At 39.9% G+C, this 14,757-nt stretch overlaps 1 protein-coding gene across 1 annotated transcript in view; it reads left to right on the top strand.

Annotated features, from left to right (window-relative positions):
* The first annotated feature begins 1,270 nt into the window (after positions 1–1,270).
* LOC104258444 (uncharacterized) overlaps positions 1,271–14,757 on the top strand; it is a 65,836-nt gene continuing 52,349 nt past the window's right edge. The window contains exons 1-8 of the mRNA XM_059818209.1: positions 1,271–1,436; positions 1,845–1,945; positions 2,339–2,408; positions 3,340–3,470; positions 5,173–5,261; positions 8,017–8,116; positions 9,469–9,512; positions 10,627–10,704. Of these exons, the coding sequence (XP_059674192.1) occupies positions 1,271–1,436; positions 1,845–1,945; positions 2,339–2,408; positions 3,340–3,470; positions 5,173–5,261; positions 8,017–8,116; positions 9,469–9,512; positions 10,627–10,704 (779 nt within the window). The remainder of the gene's footprint in view (positions 1,437–1,844; positions 1,946–2,338; positions 2,409–3,339; positions 3,471–5,172; positions 5,262–8,016; positions 8,117–9,468; positions 9,513–10,626; positions 10,705–14,757) is intronic.

Here is a 14,757-nt window from a genome sequence, read left to right as displayed (position 1 = left end):
AGAAGATGGTGCTTGAGATGGCCTTTTTGCAATAGGAAAACATTGCCCCTCCCTAAATAAAGAACCAAATTCTAAGACCACAGCATGACTATTTTCTGTCTTCTCTCAACTGCATCATATCTAACTGCAATTAGAAATTAGGCTATTTGGAGAATTTATCAACAATTTGCAAAAGTACCTATTTAAATATTTTCAACATGGCTACTTTCTACATCAGTAAAACCAGCTCTCGTCATTATATACTTAGCACTGTCAGTGTTGCACTGGACATTGTATTTTTCAGCGTTCCTGCAAAGACCCCAGATTTTATTATTGTTTCATTCACAAGAGATAATTCAAAACCACTTACAGTCAAAGCGTACGTGTTAAGGGAGGCCTAGCATTTATGGCATGAGATTAGCACCTAAGAGACTGATTCGGTCACAGCCCTTGTCACATCAGACGAACAATGTGGATTTCCTGTAGACAGGGAGTCCCTCTGAAGTACCTCTACGTGATTAGCCCTCTGTGGAGACGTTCAAGGACAGCTCTCCGATTCAGGCTTCAAGACTGGGAAATCGTTCCTCCTCATATACTGGGGAATTTGCTGGTTTGGTGACGTTTACCTCATGTCCACCGACTAGAAATTCAGTCTGGGACCTGATAAACCCTTCCTGTCAAAACTGAGATGGGTACTCCCACAGAAAGTCTGACTTTTTAATACACACATTTTTTTATTGAGGGAAGGAGGAAGGGGTTTCATAAAAATTTCATTAGCAGACTATCCGACAAGCTTTTGACGTCACCACAACCCTGAACGGGGTTTCCACTCTTAAGGCTAACCCCACCACCCCACACGTGGTGCTTCGGTAGTGACACTGGCGCCCTTGCCAACCCTGCAGCACCTCAGGGATGCAGCAGCCCCAAACCCGTCTGCCACTGATCCCCATCCAATGCGGGCCAGAACAAAACCAGAGCCAAACCGGACGCCCCGTTCAGGCACATCCCGGCGTGCAGCCACCACAGCCGTTCCCTGGCCTGGCGCTACGCGTTGAGCAAAGAGGGCCGGCCGGGCCGAGCGGCGACTCCCAGAGCGCCTGTCATTTCCCCAAGCGAAGTCGGGGTTCACAAACTTTCTCCCCTCCCTTTCCCCAACCACCTCCACCGGCCCCCAGCGCGTCCCCATCAATCTGTTAGGCCGCTGCCGCGGGTTGGGCCGGGCCGGGGCGGGCAGCGGGGCGGGACCGGGCCTCAGCCAGGGGCGGCGCCCACCAGCCCGCCCGCCGCCACCATGAGCTGCGCCGCGCTGCTCGGGCTCCGGGGGCCGGGGCTCCTGGGGGCCGCCGCCCGCCCGTCCCGCTGGAGCAGGCGGCGCAGCACCGGCTGCGAGCCCCCGGCGGGCGCCGCCGTGCGCATCGGCTGCGCCTCGGGCTTCTGGGGGGACACGGCGGCCGCAGGTAGGCGGCGGCGCGGGGCCGGCAGCGGCTTGCCCGCGGGTCGGCGGGGAGACCCGGCTGGGCGGCGGGGGCGGTCGTTGGGGCGCCGAGGCCTGGTGGGGCCGCCGGTCGGGCCTGCAGGCGAGCGGCGGCTGCGAGCGCCGCGAACAGCCCCGTTGCGTAAGCGGCCGGGCCGGGGCTGCCGCCGCACGCCCGGGAGGGGCGGGTCGGCCGCCCGCAAGGCCGTCACCAAGGGCAGGGGCGGGACGGCCCGGCTCGCCTCAGCTCTGCGCCGCGGCTGGGCTGGGCCGGGCCGGGCCGGGCCGGGCCGGGCCCGCCGGGCGCTGCCCCCGGCGCCGGGTGGCCCCCGGGCTGCGGGCGGGGGGGGGTACCGCGGTGCTGACGGCGGGTTCTCCCCTGCCCCGCCAGTGCCGCAGCTGCTGTACGGAGGGAAGCTGGATTTCCTCGTCTTCGATTATCTCTCGGAGATCACCATGTCGCTGCTGACGGCCGCCAAAGCCCGGTCTCCCGTAAGTAGCCGCCGGGAGCCGCTGCCCAGCCCCTGCGTGCCCGGCTTGGCTCGGGCCAGAGGGCCGGGCTGGGCGGGCTGTGTCCCCGCGGTGAGGCGGGCGGGCTGTGGTGCCTCCCGAGCGCTCCTCCGACCCAAATCACGCTCGGAGGCTGTTTAAAACATGTCAGGTTATGGGGACACGTTTGCTTTTGTATACTTCTTACATGCATGTATTTGTTTACTTCCATATATTCAGTTTCATCTAGTAAAAGCGTTCACATCCTTTTCTATAGCATTATCCGAACATTTTGATGGCTAGTTGATCTTCCCTGTTTTCTCTTTTCTGTTAACCAAGAAAAGGGATTGGGTTGACTTAACCATAACAAATGGTTATAGCTTTTAATTCTTTCAGGTTTTAGGTTACACTCCGGATTTTGTCTCTGCTGCCATGGGTCCCTATATAAAAGATATTCACAGGAAAGGTATGCTACTCTTTGCAGAAGTTTGTATATTAATTAAGTTCACTTGCTTTAGATGAGTTTTGTATAGCTTCTGTTTTGCTGTCCTCTAGGAATAATGTTTTAAACGTCAGCAAAAATCCCATCGTAATAGATGTGAAGTGCAGGTCTGACGGGGACGTTTAAATTGGGTTAATTTGAAATGTTTGCTGTAATTATAAATATATACGTATATCTCCATATATTTCTTATTGTATCTTTAATTTGTGAGTGGAAGATTGCTTTACAGATCTTTGTTAAAACGTGAGATCTAGGTGTTTTCAACGCAAACTAAAAGTTTTTTTAACATTTCCATACAGTTCTAGAATATCAGTTATCTTCTGATGACTTTTTTTCTGTTTACATTCTGTTTACATTTCACAACTTTCTAAGCTTGAGAGGAGAAAGGGAATTACTTCTAAGTACCCGATACCTTGCTAACACAGTCTGGAATTTATAGAGATAGATGCATATTTCTGCTAAAATTCAGTTGTTTGGAGAGCATGGATGCTTGAGTGACTGGTGTCAAATGCTGTTCCTGTAGGAGCTGCTTTGATTCTGTCTGTCTGCCTCATCATGTATGTCTTTTTGGTCACTTTCTCCTTCTGGGCATAAAGGAAAGATGAGAAGTATCTATAACAATTCTTTTTCTGTAAACAATTTTGCATTGGCTTATTCCGATCTTTTCACAGATTAAATGACGTTCATATTTTAATGTGATTTTAATACTTTACTTGATTAGATGTCTGACACCTTGCAAAGATGACACCTTGCAAAGATGACACCTTGCAAAGATGACACCTTGCAAAGATGACACCTTGCAAAGATGACACCTTGCTTGTGTTTCAGCACGCTTTGTTTTTAAAATACAAGTGATTGTTGACGCTGCTGAACTTAATTTGTCTTTTTTGTTTAGGTGTTCGTGTCATCAGTAACGCTGGTGGAATTAATCCACTTGCTTGTGCAGCTGCCCTTCAGGAGGTGGCAAAGAAAGCAGATGTTGATTTGAAAATAGCTGTTGTTGCTGGAGATGACCTAATGAGTGAGGTATTTTACTTTATCTTAATGCTTAGTAGCGTTGTGGAAATTATTTTAGTCTATGTAGCATGAAGATGGCATTTACCGTCCTATAGGAGCTTATTTTGTGTATCTTTATCCAGTAGCCTTCTACCATTAAAAGCATCTAAAAATTGTTGCTTCCTTTTATTTTTTTAATGCATGAAAACAGTTCTTAGCACATCTTAAGTTTGTTGTGTGTTGGGGGTGAATTTTATAAGACTGTGTATCTGTTGTGTATCTTTTTGAAGCAAACTGTGAATCTGATCTAAGGTCTGCTTGTTCTGCAGGAGGAGCTAGGATGTGGTGTTACTTATTGTTTCTGTCTAAACTAAATAATCGTGAACGTTAAATCTCTTAAATTTAAATGTGGTGTAGTTTTCGTGTGTTCAAATGTTCATCCCTTCTAACTGTTTTTAATAGTTAACAGGCATTTCCTGTTGTTATTTTGTTTACAGGTAGCTGTTTTTCTGTTTTTAAGTAATTAGTTTATAGCCAGTAAGGTAATGTTAAGTGGAAGGATTGACGTTTTAATATTTTAAAAAAATCTTGAAATCTAGAGATGAAATATATGGCTTTTTTGACTTAAAGGATGATGTTTTATGTATGAAGTCTGATTCCGCAAGAAGTGTCGGCCATACATGAAGAGATACTGTGAAAACAGTTTATACATTGATAGTGGTTGAGAGGGGATAGGCTTGCACTATGGTTAAATCTCTGCCTATAACTTGGAAAATTATTTATCTGTGTAGACTCTGTTACTCCTTGCATTTTATTGAATGTGGGAGATGGTCAAATAAGATTCTTTATTTGCAAATTATGTGCAGTGCTTGGACTTCCTTTCAGGAAACTTCTGCCCTACTGAAATTACTTTAGCATCAGTGGTCCAGAATTCCATTACTGGTACGACAGTGAAATGGTTGTTACTTGAGCTTGGCATAGACGTTTCTGATCTGAAATGGATTATTTTCTATGCTATTATCAGTACATAACTTAGAGGAGACAAAAAGAGACAACTTTTACTGTCTAGAGACAGCTTTCACTGTTGATACCAAACATCATAAATTACACTAAGAAATGTTATTTGTGGTTTGGAGGATTTCAATCCTTAACATAAAATACCAAGTTAATTCAAAATGGGAGGATTTTTTCCACACTATAGATCCCCCCTGTAACTGTTGTTAGACATTGAGTCTATGCAGTCATTGGCCCTTGGGTTTCCCAAGCTGCCTAATGTGTGGTCAACCTGTCCCCTGCACCCCCCACCTACTACCTCTTTGGAAACACAATGTATTCTAAGTATCACCTGAAGCTGCAGAATTAGACTTGTTTTCTGGCCACTCCACCATTGCTGTTATGGCAGACATATTTCTGTTTGCAGAGTTTGATTTATTCAGTCCTGCAGCAATTAAAGACGGTTTAAAAGCCTAAGGAATATACCAGTTCATTGTAGTTGATCATCTGTGAATGGACTAGCATTCTTTATAGACTGGCTTTTTTTCTGTGAGCTGGAAAACTATGGTTAAAAGTGTGTCTAGGGCTTTTAGCCATTCAACTTATTTGTATTGTTTCTAATTTTAATGATTATACTTTGCTTAGGGTTGTTATGAAGTGGATCTATTGTCTGATAAAAGGCTTACAGTAGATACTACAAAATACTCATAGATTTGGTGTTTTGTTTGTTTTCTAACAGAAAGAGAACCTAAAAGGAGCTGGTATCACTGATTTAGAGAGTGGCAAACAATTTCCAGAGAGCATTCATAGCATGAATGTGTATCTTGGGTGAGTTATTTTAAGAAGTTGGTTTTATTATGGAAAAATAATTTTAACACGTTGACTACATGAAATTGTTTTGGTTTGTAAGTAGAGCCACCTAGTATGTGAGGTTCACCTTTGCATTATTCAGTCAACCAGAAAAAAAATTTTGCTTGCAACTTGTAAATAAACTTCTAATTTAGAACCTTGCCAGTTGTGACTCCTTAGCATTACATCTCCTGTGAATCCTCAGGTATTAGTTCAAGCCAAAATAGTTTTATTTTAATTATAACAATTGCAAAAATCCTTTTTCATACGTGAAGCATCCTGTTGCTGCATGGAGCAGTTGTTTAGGATGCTGTCACTAGAAAAGTGCAACTGAGGGATTAAAGTACTGGGACATGTTCTGAGTGCTGTAGGAGGTTCCATTAGGCTGCGCTGCATTGTGTGTCAGGCTTTGTACCGTTGAAATTTTGGAAGCTGGCTTTCCAGGATGGATCACTGTTTTGAAAGACCTCCCTTGCCTCCTTTATGATACTAAAGGCTCCCATAAATCTCTAAATGTAGGTGTTCTACCTACCTGTTTGTGAACAGTCGCATTTTCATTGTCACTATTAACTTCTTCTGATGAATCAGTGTCAATCAACTCTGTCAAAGGGGAAGGACTGAGAAATGGGACAATGGTCAGGTGTTCCTAAAAGCCAGTATCTCTTCCAGTTGATGACCCTGATGATCCTGTTGTTGCTTTTCCATCCTCCATATCAAATATATGTATCATCCCTCTTGTATTTCTGTTCAGTGTATTTCTAAAGTCTGCACAGTCTCCGCTCTTTTACATTAATCTTTATGGAAAAACCGCTGTGCTCTCTTATCATTATCATTGCACTTTCCAAAAATGCATCACTGGCAGATACCAGCATATGGCTGTACCTAATACAGCATGTATTTTTTCTCTGTAATATAAGAACCTTTTAATAGATGAGTCTTTTTGAATTCATATTTAGTGTTTTCTGTTGTTGCTGGATTTCTGTTTGTTAAACTTTGACTTGCAACATTTGCAGATCGTCAGTAACTGTAAATGAAATCTAAGAAATAATGTTTAAGATTTGTAATTGTGAGAAAGCGTTCATTTCAGTTCTGGTGATTCATGATTTACTCACAAATTAAAAAAACAAGGCAAATCAAAGCAGAGAGGACTAAAGCAGGCTAGTATGAGGATGAGGCATTTTAAAAATCCTTTACCTCTCTCTCTGCTTCATTAACAGATGCTAGAACAGCGGACTCTTGGTTTTCTAATAAAAGTGGTATTTCTTTATAGGCCCTTTAATCTCAGTTGCATTGACATGTAAAGCTAATACCAGCCTCTTAAATTAGTTGTTTCGTAAGTTAGATTTGTCTTTGACAGCATCAGCAGTGGATGCTTATTCGTAAAACAAATGATAAATTTATACATGCCTGTAAAACAAGTCAACATCAGAGTGTATTGGGTAAAATCTGTGTGTAGATAGTTCACTTTTAATTCTTTGAATCTGATGATCTTTACAGTTTGATTCTTGAATCAAGTGTGTAAACTCCTTCTGAAAAATTTGCATTGGGGTATCAATTCTGAAGTGTTTCTTCTGTCCCTCCTGATGTGGGCTATTAGGAGTTGTATGGACTGAGTTCATGTGCATTTTTAACAATAAGAGCCAAATGGCTTTATTTACTGCTTTTTAAAGGTAGTTACACAGTTTTTCTATCAGTATCCTGTATATATATATGCAGAAACCCCATTTGTGCTTTTTACCTGTTACTGTTACTTAATGCTATGCCCAGAGGTGTAAATTGTTTCTGTATGCTGTATATTTGCTTGTTGTTCTAGCTAGTATCCCTTGGTTCATGCAGCATTGGGGAAAAAAAAGTACATACTTACATTTTATGTTTACATCACTAAGAAAACGTCTGTGTCTTCTAACTTACTTAACTTGCTTCTTGACAAAAACGGGGCTAAGTCTATAGAAACTGTAGAAAAACACTGCTCGTGGTTTTGTTCTTCAAGGCACATAATTTACGTGGTTTGTGTTTTCAGCCTGCCTATCTCATGAAGAATAGAAGGATCCAGCAGATAGCATGAGTTTAGAAGCCAGGAGCCACACACTTTAGTCAAAGCTTGCTTGCTAAAGTGTATAAACTTGAGCGGTTCACTTGGGTGAATATTTTCAAGCCTGACTGATTTTTGACTGGGCCAACTCTTACCTGGCCAATTTGGAAAATCTGTTGCCTGAGTTTCTTTGAAAATGATGACTGCACAATGCTGCTCTTGAAGTTGGTTGATATTGCAAGTTCTGAAAACACTAACGAAAATTGACCTGAAAGGTTTCAAATTGGAGGGCAAAGTCACCAAGCTTTCTCTGTGAAGAATATTGGTCTTTAGATACTCATCTACAAATGAAATAAGAGTAATGAATCTCTGAAAAACAGTTACTATTTTTTGTTACTGATAATAGAAGTGACCCTTTATGCACTATGTTCAAGACAGTTTCTATGAGCATCAAGACAAGCGGTTCAATTATGTCATTTAGGTACCTGAATTTGATAGTGTGTTCTGATGATTGCTTTTTAAAATATTCTTGTTGTATGTACAAAATGACAGATCAGTTGTTAAAATTAATTTCATTGATTTCCTATGGGATTTTTAAGTGATTTTTATCCTGTGTGTGGCAGGGACCTGATTTTCTTTTTTCTCTTTTAAATGATGCTTTAAAAAGTAAAGGTACTTACCGTTGTGTTTTGTCATCTTTAGAGCAAGACCAATAAGCAGGGCTCTTGACCTTGGAGCCGATATTGTTGTGACAGGTAGATGCGTTGACAGTGGGATTGTATTAGGACCGCTCATTCATTCTGTAAGTACAAGTTAATTTCCATATGATAATGAACATATGTGAGTGAATATTCAGCAATCATTTTCAGTCAACTTTTGCTTCTTACGAAAATGTAGATACTAAATTAAAAATAATGAGCACCTTAAGTTTTTTTTTCCTTACTTGCATGAAAGTTGCTAGCTTTCACTTCTCTTAAACTTATAGCAGGGATATTTATGAACTTAGGTATCATGAAGCTGGAAAGTGTTGTGAAGTTAAGGGAAGTCTTACCATGTTTCACCAGTATTTCACTCTTGCTTTTTTCCCCCCCTCTTTAAAATTTGGTGTGTAAGGTTAAGAAACAAGTATATTTTTCTTTACCACAAGGTGGTGATAGTAGAGCTCACTTTGGTTTTGGGGAGGGGAAGGCACATGAGGTGGTCTAAAACACTGGTCTTTTTCAGTCAGTAAGCAGTTTTTATTTTAAGTAGTCGAGTTTCAATGCAACATTTCTCAAATTCGTTGAATTTCAACAAATTACAGAAGCAGGAAATGTGGTTTTCTGAAGTATTTTGAATAGGTTATACATTTTTGTGAATGGCTGCACACTGTGAAGTATGGTAGCTTTATTTTGGTGCGTATTTAAAAAACAATGAGGGTATGTGTTAGTGTCCAGTTACAAACATCCTTTCTAAAACTTCATACTCTTCTGACTTCATGCATGTCAAACACTGCCTAATCGAGAATTAAACTCTCCCATTTATAATTGCCATTATGACTTGTTATTTTATTTCTAGCTATTTACATTCTCAAAATAGCTGTCAATATTATCTATTCCAGAGAGGTCTTATCTAATTTATTTAAAGGTTTCAGGGAGATTTCTGCGAAGTTCTAAGTAAGAAACAATTAATATATTGCTTGTACTGTGGTGAACTCAGGGAAAATAATTTCTAGTTAAACAGAAAACATATTTACAGTTTTTAAGGGTGACTAGTAGTACTCCAGGAACTGATAGTTTTCAAATATTGAAAAAATATAGTGGTTTGTTTACATGTCACAAAATAGGTGCTAGACATTTAAACCTCTGGGTTATGCAAATTTTGAATGATACGAATATTGCACTTCCAATTTTTTTGAAGAGGGTGTGACTTTGAGAATTTATATTTGGGTGTATTAATAAGAGGAAAACTGAAATACATCAGAGCTCTTTTACTAATTTACTGTATAGAAACTCAAATACATGTACAGTGCCTGCCAATTATTGTTCTTTAGATTTCTGCAGTTAAGTAAAAATATAGTCAATGCATTGTTACTCAAAGCAGTGAACATACTATGCATTCTTCTGTACTGTATGAAACTTCTATATATGTAACATGCTTGTATTTTTCTTCTAGTTTGGCTGGAATAGGGATGAATTTGACTTGCTAGCTGCGGGAAGGTAAATGATATAAGAAGAAATGGGTAAATTTATGTTTCGTATCATATAATGTCAGGATAACAGAACTTTTTAAGCACTTAGTGATTTTTGCATATTATTACTGAATTAATTTATTTGAATATTTTTGTTAGGTTTTGGGTTCTTTTTTAAGGCTCACTTAATACTCTCATTTGGAATTGAAATTATAGAAACTTCATTCTGGAACTACTTAAAATAACAAAATGAGGGAAGGATGTGATGACCAAACAGAAAAAGCTGGGAATCACTGTTTGGTCATCACAGTTGATAGTTGAGATGGTAGCAGGTCTTATCCTCAAAGATGCACAGAAGGAGATTCAGTCAGAGGTCAGCATCCATGTATGGTTTTGCAGAAGCTCAGTGTCAGTACTCCCATTTGCAAATCCTAGTTTTAAGTCCTAAGGTTAGGAATCTGATGCAGAAAGCGTAGGGTAAAATTCTGTCACCTAATTTAGTTTTCGGCATCATCTGACTGTGAAGTCCATAAAAATGAGTGACTACTTTGGTAACCTGAGTACACCTAGTAGTAGTATGCTTGGACCTTCTGTTGCTGAAGAATAAATGTGGAGCTAAGCTCCAGCTCCAGTGAATTGGGGATGACAGAGATGAGGATTTTCCCTGTAATTCTATTGAGTGTTTATGGACTATGACAATCAAAGATTTGAAAATTATACTACTTTCTGTCCTTCACATTGAAAGTGAGATCTTATAAATCTTGGTTTAAAAATGGGCTTTGCATATTTAGTTAAACAAAGTGCAGACTGCTAAGATGCTGAATTTAGATAGAATTCTTGAAATGACCGAAGAAACTTGGTTCTTAGTGTCAGGTAGTCTTTTAGGTGTTCATTTTTTTTCAGGAAATTAATTTGATTCTTCATGTAGAAGTTACTCCTTTCAACTCTTCATATATTCATCTTTCAGAATCCCTTGATATGTTTAATGTGTAATTTAGAAATGTATTAGAAGCCTATGGAGGAAAAAAATAGCGTGTTCCGTTATTTAGCTTTATTTCCACTGTACTGTTATATTTTTAAAGCTGGATTTGTGAAACTTTATTTTTACAGAATATTTAGTTATTTGAATGCCATTTTCCCAGCCTTGCAGGTCATCTCATTGAATGTGGTGCTCAATGTACAGGTGGAATATTCACTGACTGGCATGCAGTACCAGACTGGTAGGTAACAGTGACATCAGCATGTGTGTTATAGTAGGAAACCTCGTCTTTGGTCCACTACTATCTGTATTGTGAAAACTGCTTCTGCTTTATTCTTTTGGGGGAGGCAATATGGGCCTCTTGATATTTTTCTGCCTTAATGTTACTCTTCTACAATTCTATTCTCCCTATTGCAGTTTTCCTTTCTGGTCAACTGGGGGCTTTCTTTCTTAACTAAGCAGCAGATGATTTGAAAAAAAATTTAGCCCTTTGATTTTCTTTTTCTTTTAGATTATTTTTTCTGATTCCTTTTTTATCATCTGCTTTTGGAAAGATTTGTTACTGGCTTTCATGTGTGATTGTCACAGAAAAGACAATGTGCATATTGTGGATGCTGTTTCATCAGTCTTCAGTTGGATCAGAGTTGTCTACTGTTCAGTCACAAATTTTATGTAATTTGCTATGGTAGGGATGAGTGTATGCCACAGTTCTCTCCTGCTGTATGACCTGATCTCCACAAATGTGTTGAGCTGTCAGTCCTTTCAAAAAGTTACGTGTGTATCTTGTGAAAGTCTAATTCAGTAGGTTTGAACATGTAGGTAGGTCCTTCTGCCCACTGAGAAGTACCACAAGAAAGGACTAATGTAGCCTGCTTTTGACCAACTTGTTTTTAAGAGTAGTTTAAAAGTAGTCAGGGAACATCTTTTGCATAGGATTAGTGATTCTGGCTGCTGTTTATTCCTGTTTTCCTTGGGATTAGAGGGAGGAATCGTGCCCTGTGCTGTGTCATGAGAAAGACAGTGCTTGCTTTACCTTATGGAGGAAAGGGCTGAAGAGCAGTGGGAGACATGCAGGAGATAAGGGTGGCTTTCATCGGGTGTGTTCTTGCTCCCAAGTTGACTCTGGGAAGGAGGCCACTGGGGGCAGCCTGTAGTCCAGGTGGATGAACCAGCAGGACACTGTGCCCTGTAATCTGAAGAGCCGCTCTCCTTAGTTCCCTAGGGCTGCTAAGCTTTTTTCTTCTACTTGTAGTGACTGTTTCTGATTCAGAGCGTGATCCTGAAAGATGTATTCTGCTTTTCTGAGTTCCTGAACACTGCTGATTTACAGGTGAAGCCACATACAGCATTGAAAGAAACAGGGTCAGACATTTCTTTTCACCTGTTAGAAGGCTACTAGCCCTGAACAAACTGCACTTACTCTTCACTATTGTGTTCAATGGGAAATCAAATGAGAGGGTTTACAGTAACGAGACACTCTGTTCAGTTTGGAAACTTGTAACTGCTAATCTTATTCCTATTTTGATATGTCTCCTGATGATTTTATTGGGCTGTATCATGAAATTTCTTAAAATCTCCAGTAACTGTGACTCCAAAAGACCTCGCTCTGTAAAAGAATGAAAGAAAACCCCAGAATATTACTTTTCTTATTAAAATGCTTGGTAGTTCTTTATTTTTAAGAATTTTTCTGTGACAAATGGCAGCTGGGTTAAAAAAAAAAAAGGAAGTTTGAGTATACTAAGCGATGAGCTACTGGACCGGGGATAGCTAATTTTATGGACAGGTATGAGTACATTGTATATGCATAGCTAATACTTTTGTGTGTGTATGTAAAAATCATATAACTGTCTCTAAAATTATAGTAGTCTTGTGCTATAGAGCTGACTGGTGCTGACTTGAATCACTACTAAAGAATATAGAAGGTTAGCACTCAATACTGCTGTGTTACCTTGTCCCCATTGATCTGCATGCGTACTTCTGAACCGTGCATGACCGTATCTGTGCTAATATAACTAACTTATTTACCTTCAGGTTAAGTGTACTAAAGAATTGATCATGGTGACTTAAAACTGGTGGTTCTGTTTGCAAATTCAGAAAGTCTTAGGCATTTAATATTAAATTATTGAAATAAAAGCATGTTACACGTCAGCCTGTATGATAAACTCCTAAAACTAGTCAAAACCAAAATAATGTGTGAGCTTTAATTTTGTATTTGGAGAGGCAGAGTAGAAGACTGACTAAAATGGACTTGTGGTTTAGCACATCCATTTAGGGTACAGCGGGAAGGAAGGAGTGGAGGAGATTTGTCAGAGAGCTTTGCTGCTTCCCCCTCCCACCCCGATAAATAGTTGTTTACTATATTTAGGCCCAAATGCAGGAAGGGGAAATACTTGGGCTGCAGAAAAATGCATTTTTCCTTTTGATAGCTTAGTAGTAACCTGTTGACTCCTTAAGTTAAAGAAACTAGGTGGGGTGGGGTTTTTGTTATTTAGACAGTCTGAATCCGTTTTCAATGTATACAGATAATGCATTGCATAGTAACGCACAATAATAATGTGATAATTCATAGTTTCAGTAATGACCAAAACATGCAATAACTGCTGTCACCAACATTACTTATATTGCAAATAGGTTGACAGAGCTCTGACAGAGTTTGCAGAAGTTACTTGACTGTAGTCTATTAATAATTTCTCCTTCGTTTAAGAAAAGCTATGTTTTTAGCAGTCTCCTGAAAATAAGCGTGTGTCATTTAGATCTCAGTAAATTACAGCGTCTGTGCTACATAAGGTTAAATCCAAACCAGCCCAATGAAGTCATTAGATGTGGGGGGAAGAAGCCAAGTCAAATCTCTGTGTTTGTAGTTAGAAGTGCCTTTCACATAGGAATGTCTCACTGCCATGAGTGTGTTCCTGCAGCCAAGACCACTTACAATGCAGCTTTGCAAACATTTACTGGACCTTCACGTTAGAGCTTAAGAAAACCTTTCACAGCATTTGTGCTGTTCGCTGGTGACTAAACACTAGAGGGCAATCTCTCTCTTTTCCTCACATCTTACTGCAGAGCGTAGGTTTGGTTACGATTAGACTCAGGTAATTTTTTGACTATCTTTTGGGTTTTTTTCTCCCTGAGAACAGTAGTCCACGTTGCTGTCTGTCTTTGGCTGCTGAAAAAGGGGTAGGTGTACTACTAAGGACTGATGTGTATGAGTTTTTCTAACTTTTAAGCAAAAAAAGGAAGAATTTATGAAATTTTAGGTTTATGGACCTTAGCTGTCTATTGTTTATGTATAAGCAAAAATAATAAACTATGTAAACAAGAGCACTTTAAACTGAGTAAAGCCGGGCAAGTCAGAGTCAGAGCTCACATTCCATGCATATATTATCATGTCCCTATGAGTATTGAGGCACTGGATTGGACCCATTTCATTTATCCAACATAGTTTTTTAGTTTGGTTTTTTAATTTTCTTGTAATATTTGATGCAGACCACTTGTGGGAACTCAATTCTACTGCAAAAGGGTGCTTTAAGTCTCAGGAATGTTCATGTAGGTATATTGTGGCCATTGAATGGTTAGCTATTAAAACCTAAGCTATTCTTTCTTTTTCTTTGTTGTCTTGGTAAAGTAAGTTTTTAATGTAAAACAAGTAAAGTGCATGTTCCAACTCACGACTCTCCGAGTTACTTTAGTTGATAGAAGCCAGACTTAGTTGATTTCTGTCTGCTGACCTAAGGCACTGGGATTTCTTTAATTGTGCTGGGTATATCTCCTTAATGTATTTGACTTAAAGGCAGAAATCTTGAAGCTGTAAAGTTTCGTTCAGTTTTCGTGAAAATGGGCAAACATGTAGAGGGGATAGATACTGTTTACTTTTCCAGTGAGAGGAAGGCTGCTTGACTCACCTCTTGTGTGGATTCTCTGATGTTTGGCAGAGCAAATGCAAGAAACCATTAGTTCACAGTTTATAGAAGACTAATGTGCATTCTTAAATGACCGATTTTAAGTAAATGTTATCAAAAAAGGCACTTACTCCTTTTCTGTTATTTGTATAGTAATATATGTCAGCAGACGGTCAGAAGGAGTGGTAATACATCACTGCTCCCTATTTAATGTCTAATGCAAAGCACTCAATAGGGAGTTCGCGGAATGTGTCAAAATGAACCGTGATGCTGGAACTATATTGATAATGCACAGCTCTGTATTTAATTCCATTTAATCCCAGACATTGCTGTCTCTTATTTAGTGCCAGTGGGTGATTAGTACATTGTTTTGTTTTGTTTTGAAATGCAGGAGAGAA

Source organism: Gavia stellata, chromosome 5, assembly GCF_030936135.1.
Source record: "Gavia stellata isolate bGavSte3 chromosome 5, bGavSte3.hap2, whole genome shotgun sequence".
Classification (NCBI taxonomy): domain Eukaryota; kingdom Metazoa; phylum Chordata; class Aves; order Gaviiformes; family Gaviidae; genus Gavia; species Gavia stellata.
Note: the sequence above shows the minus strand (reverse complement) of the source record. Positions and strands in the feature narration are given on the sequence as shown.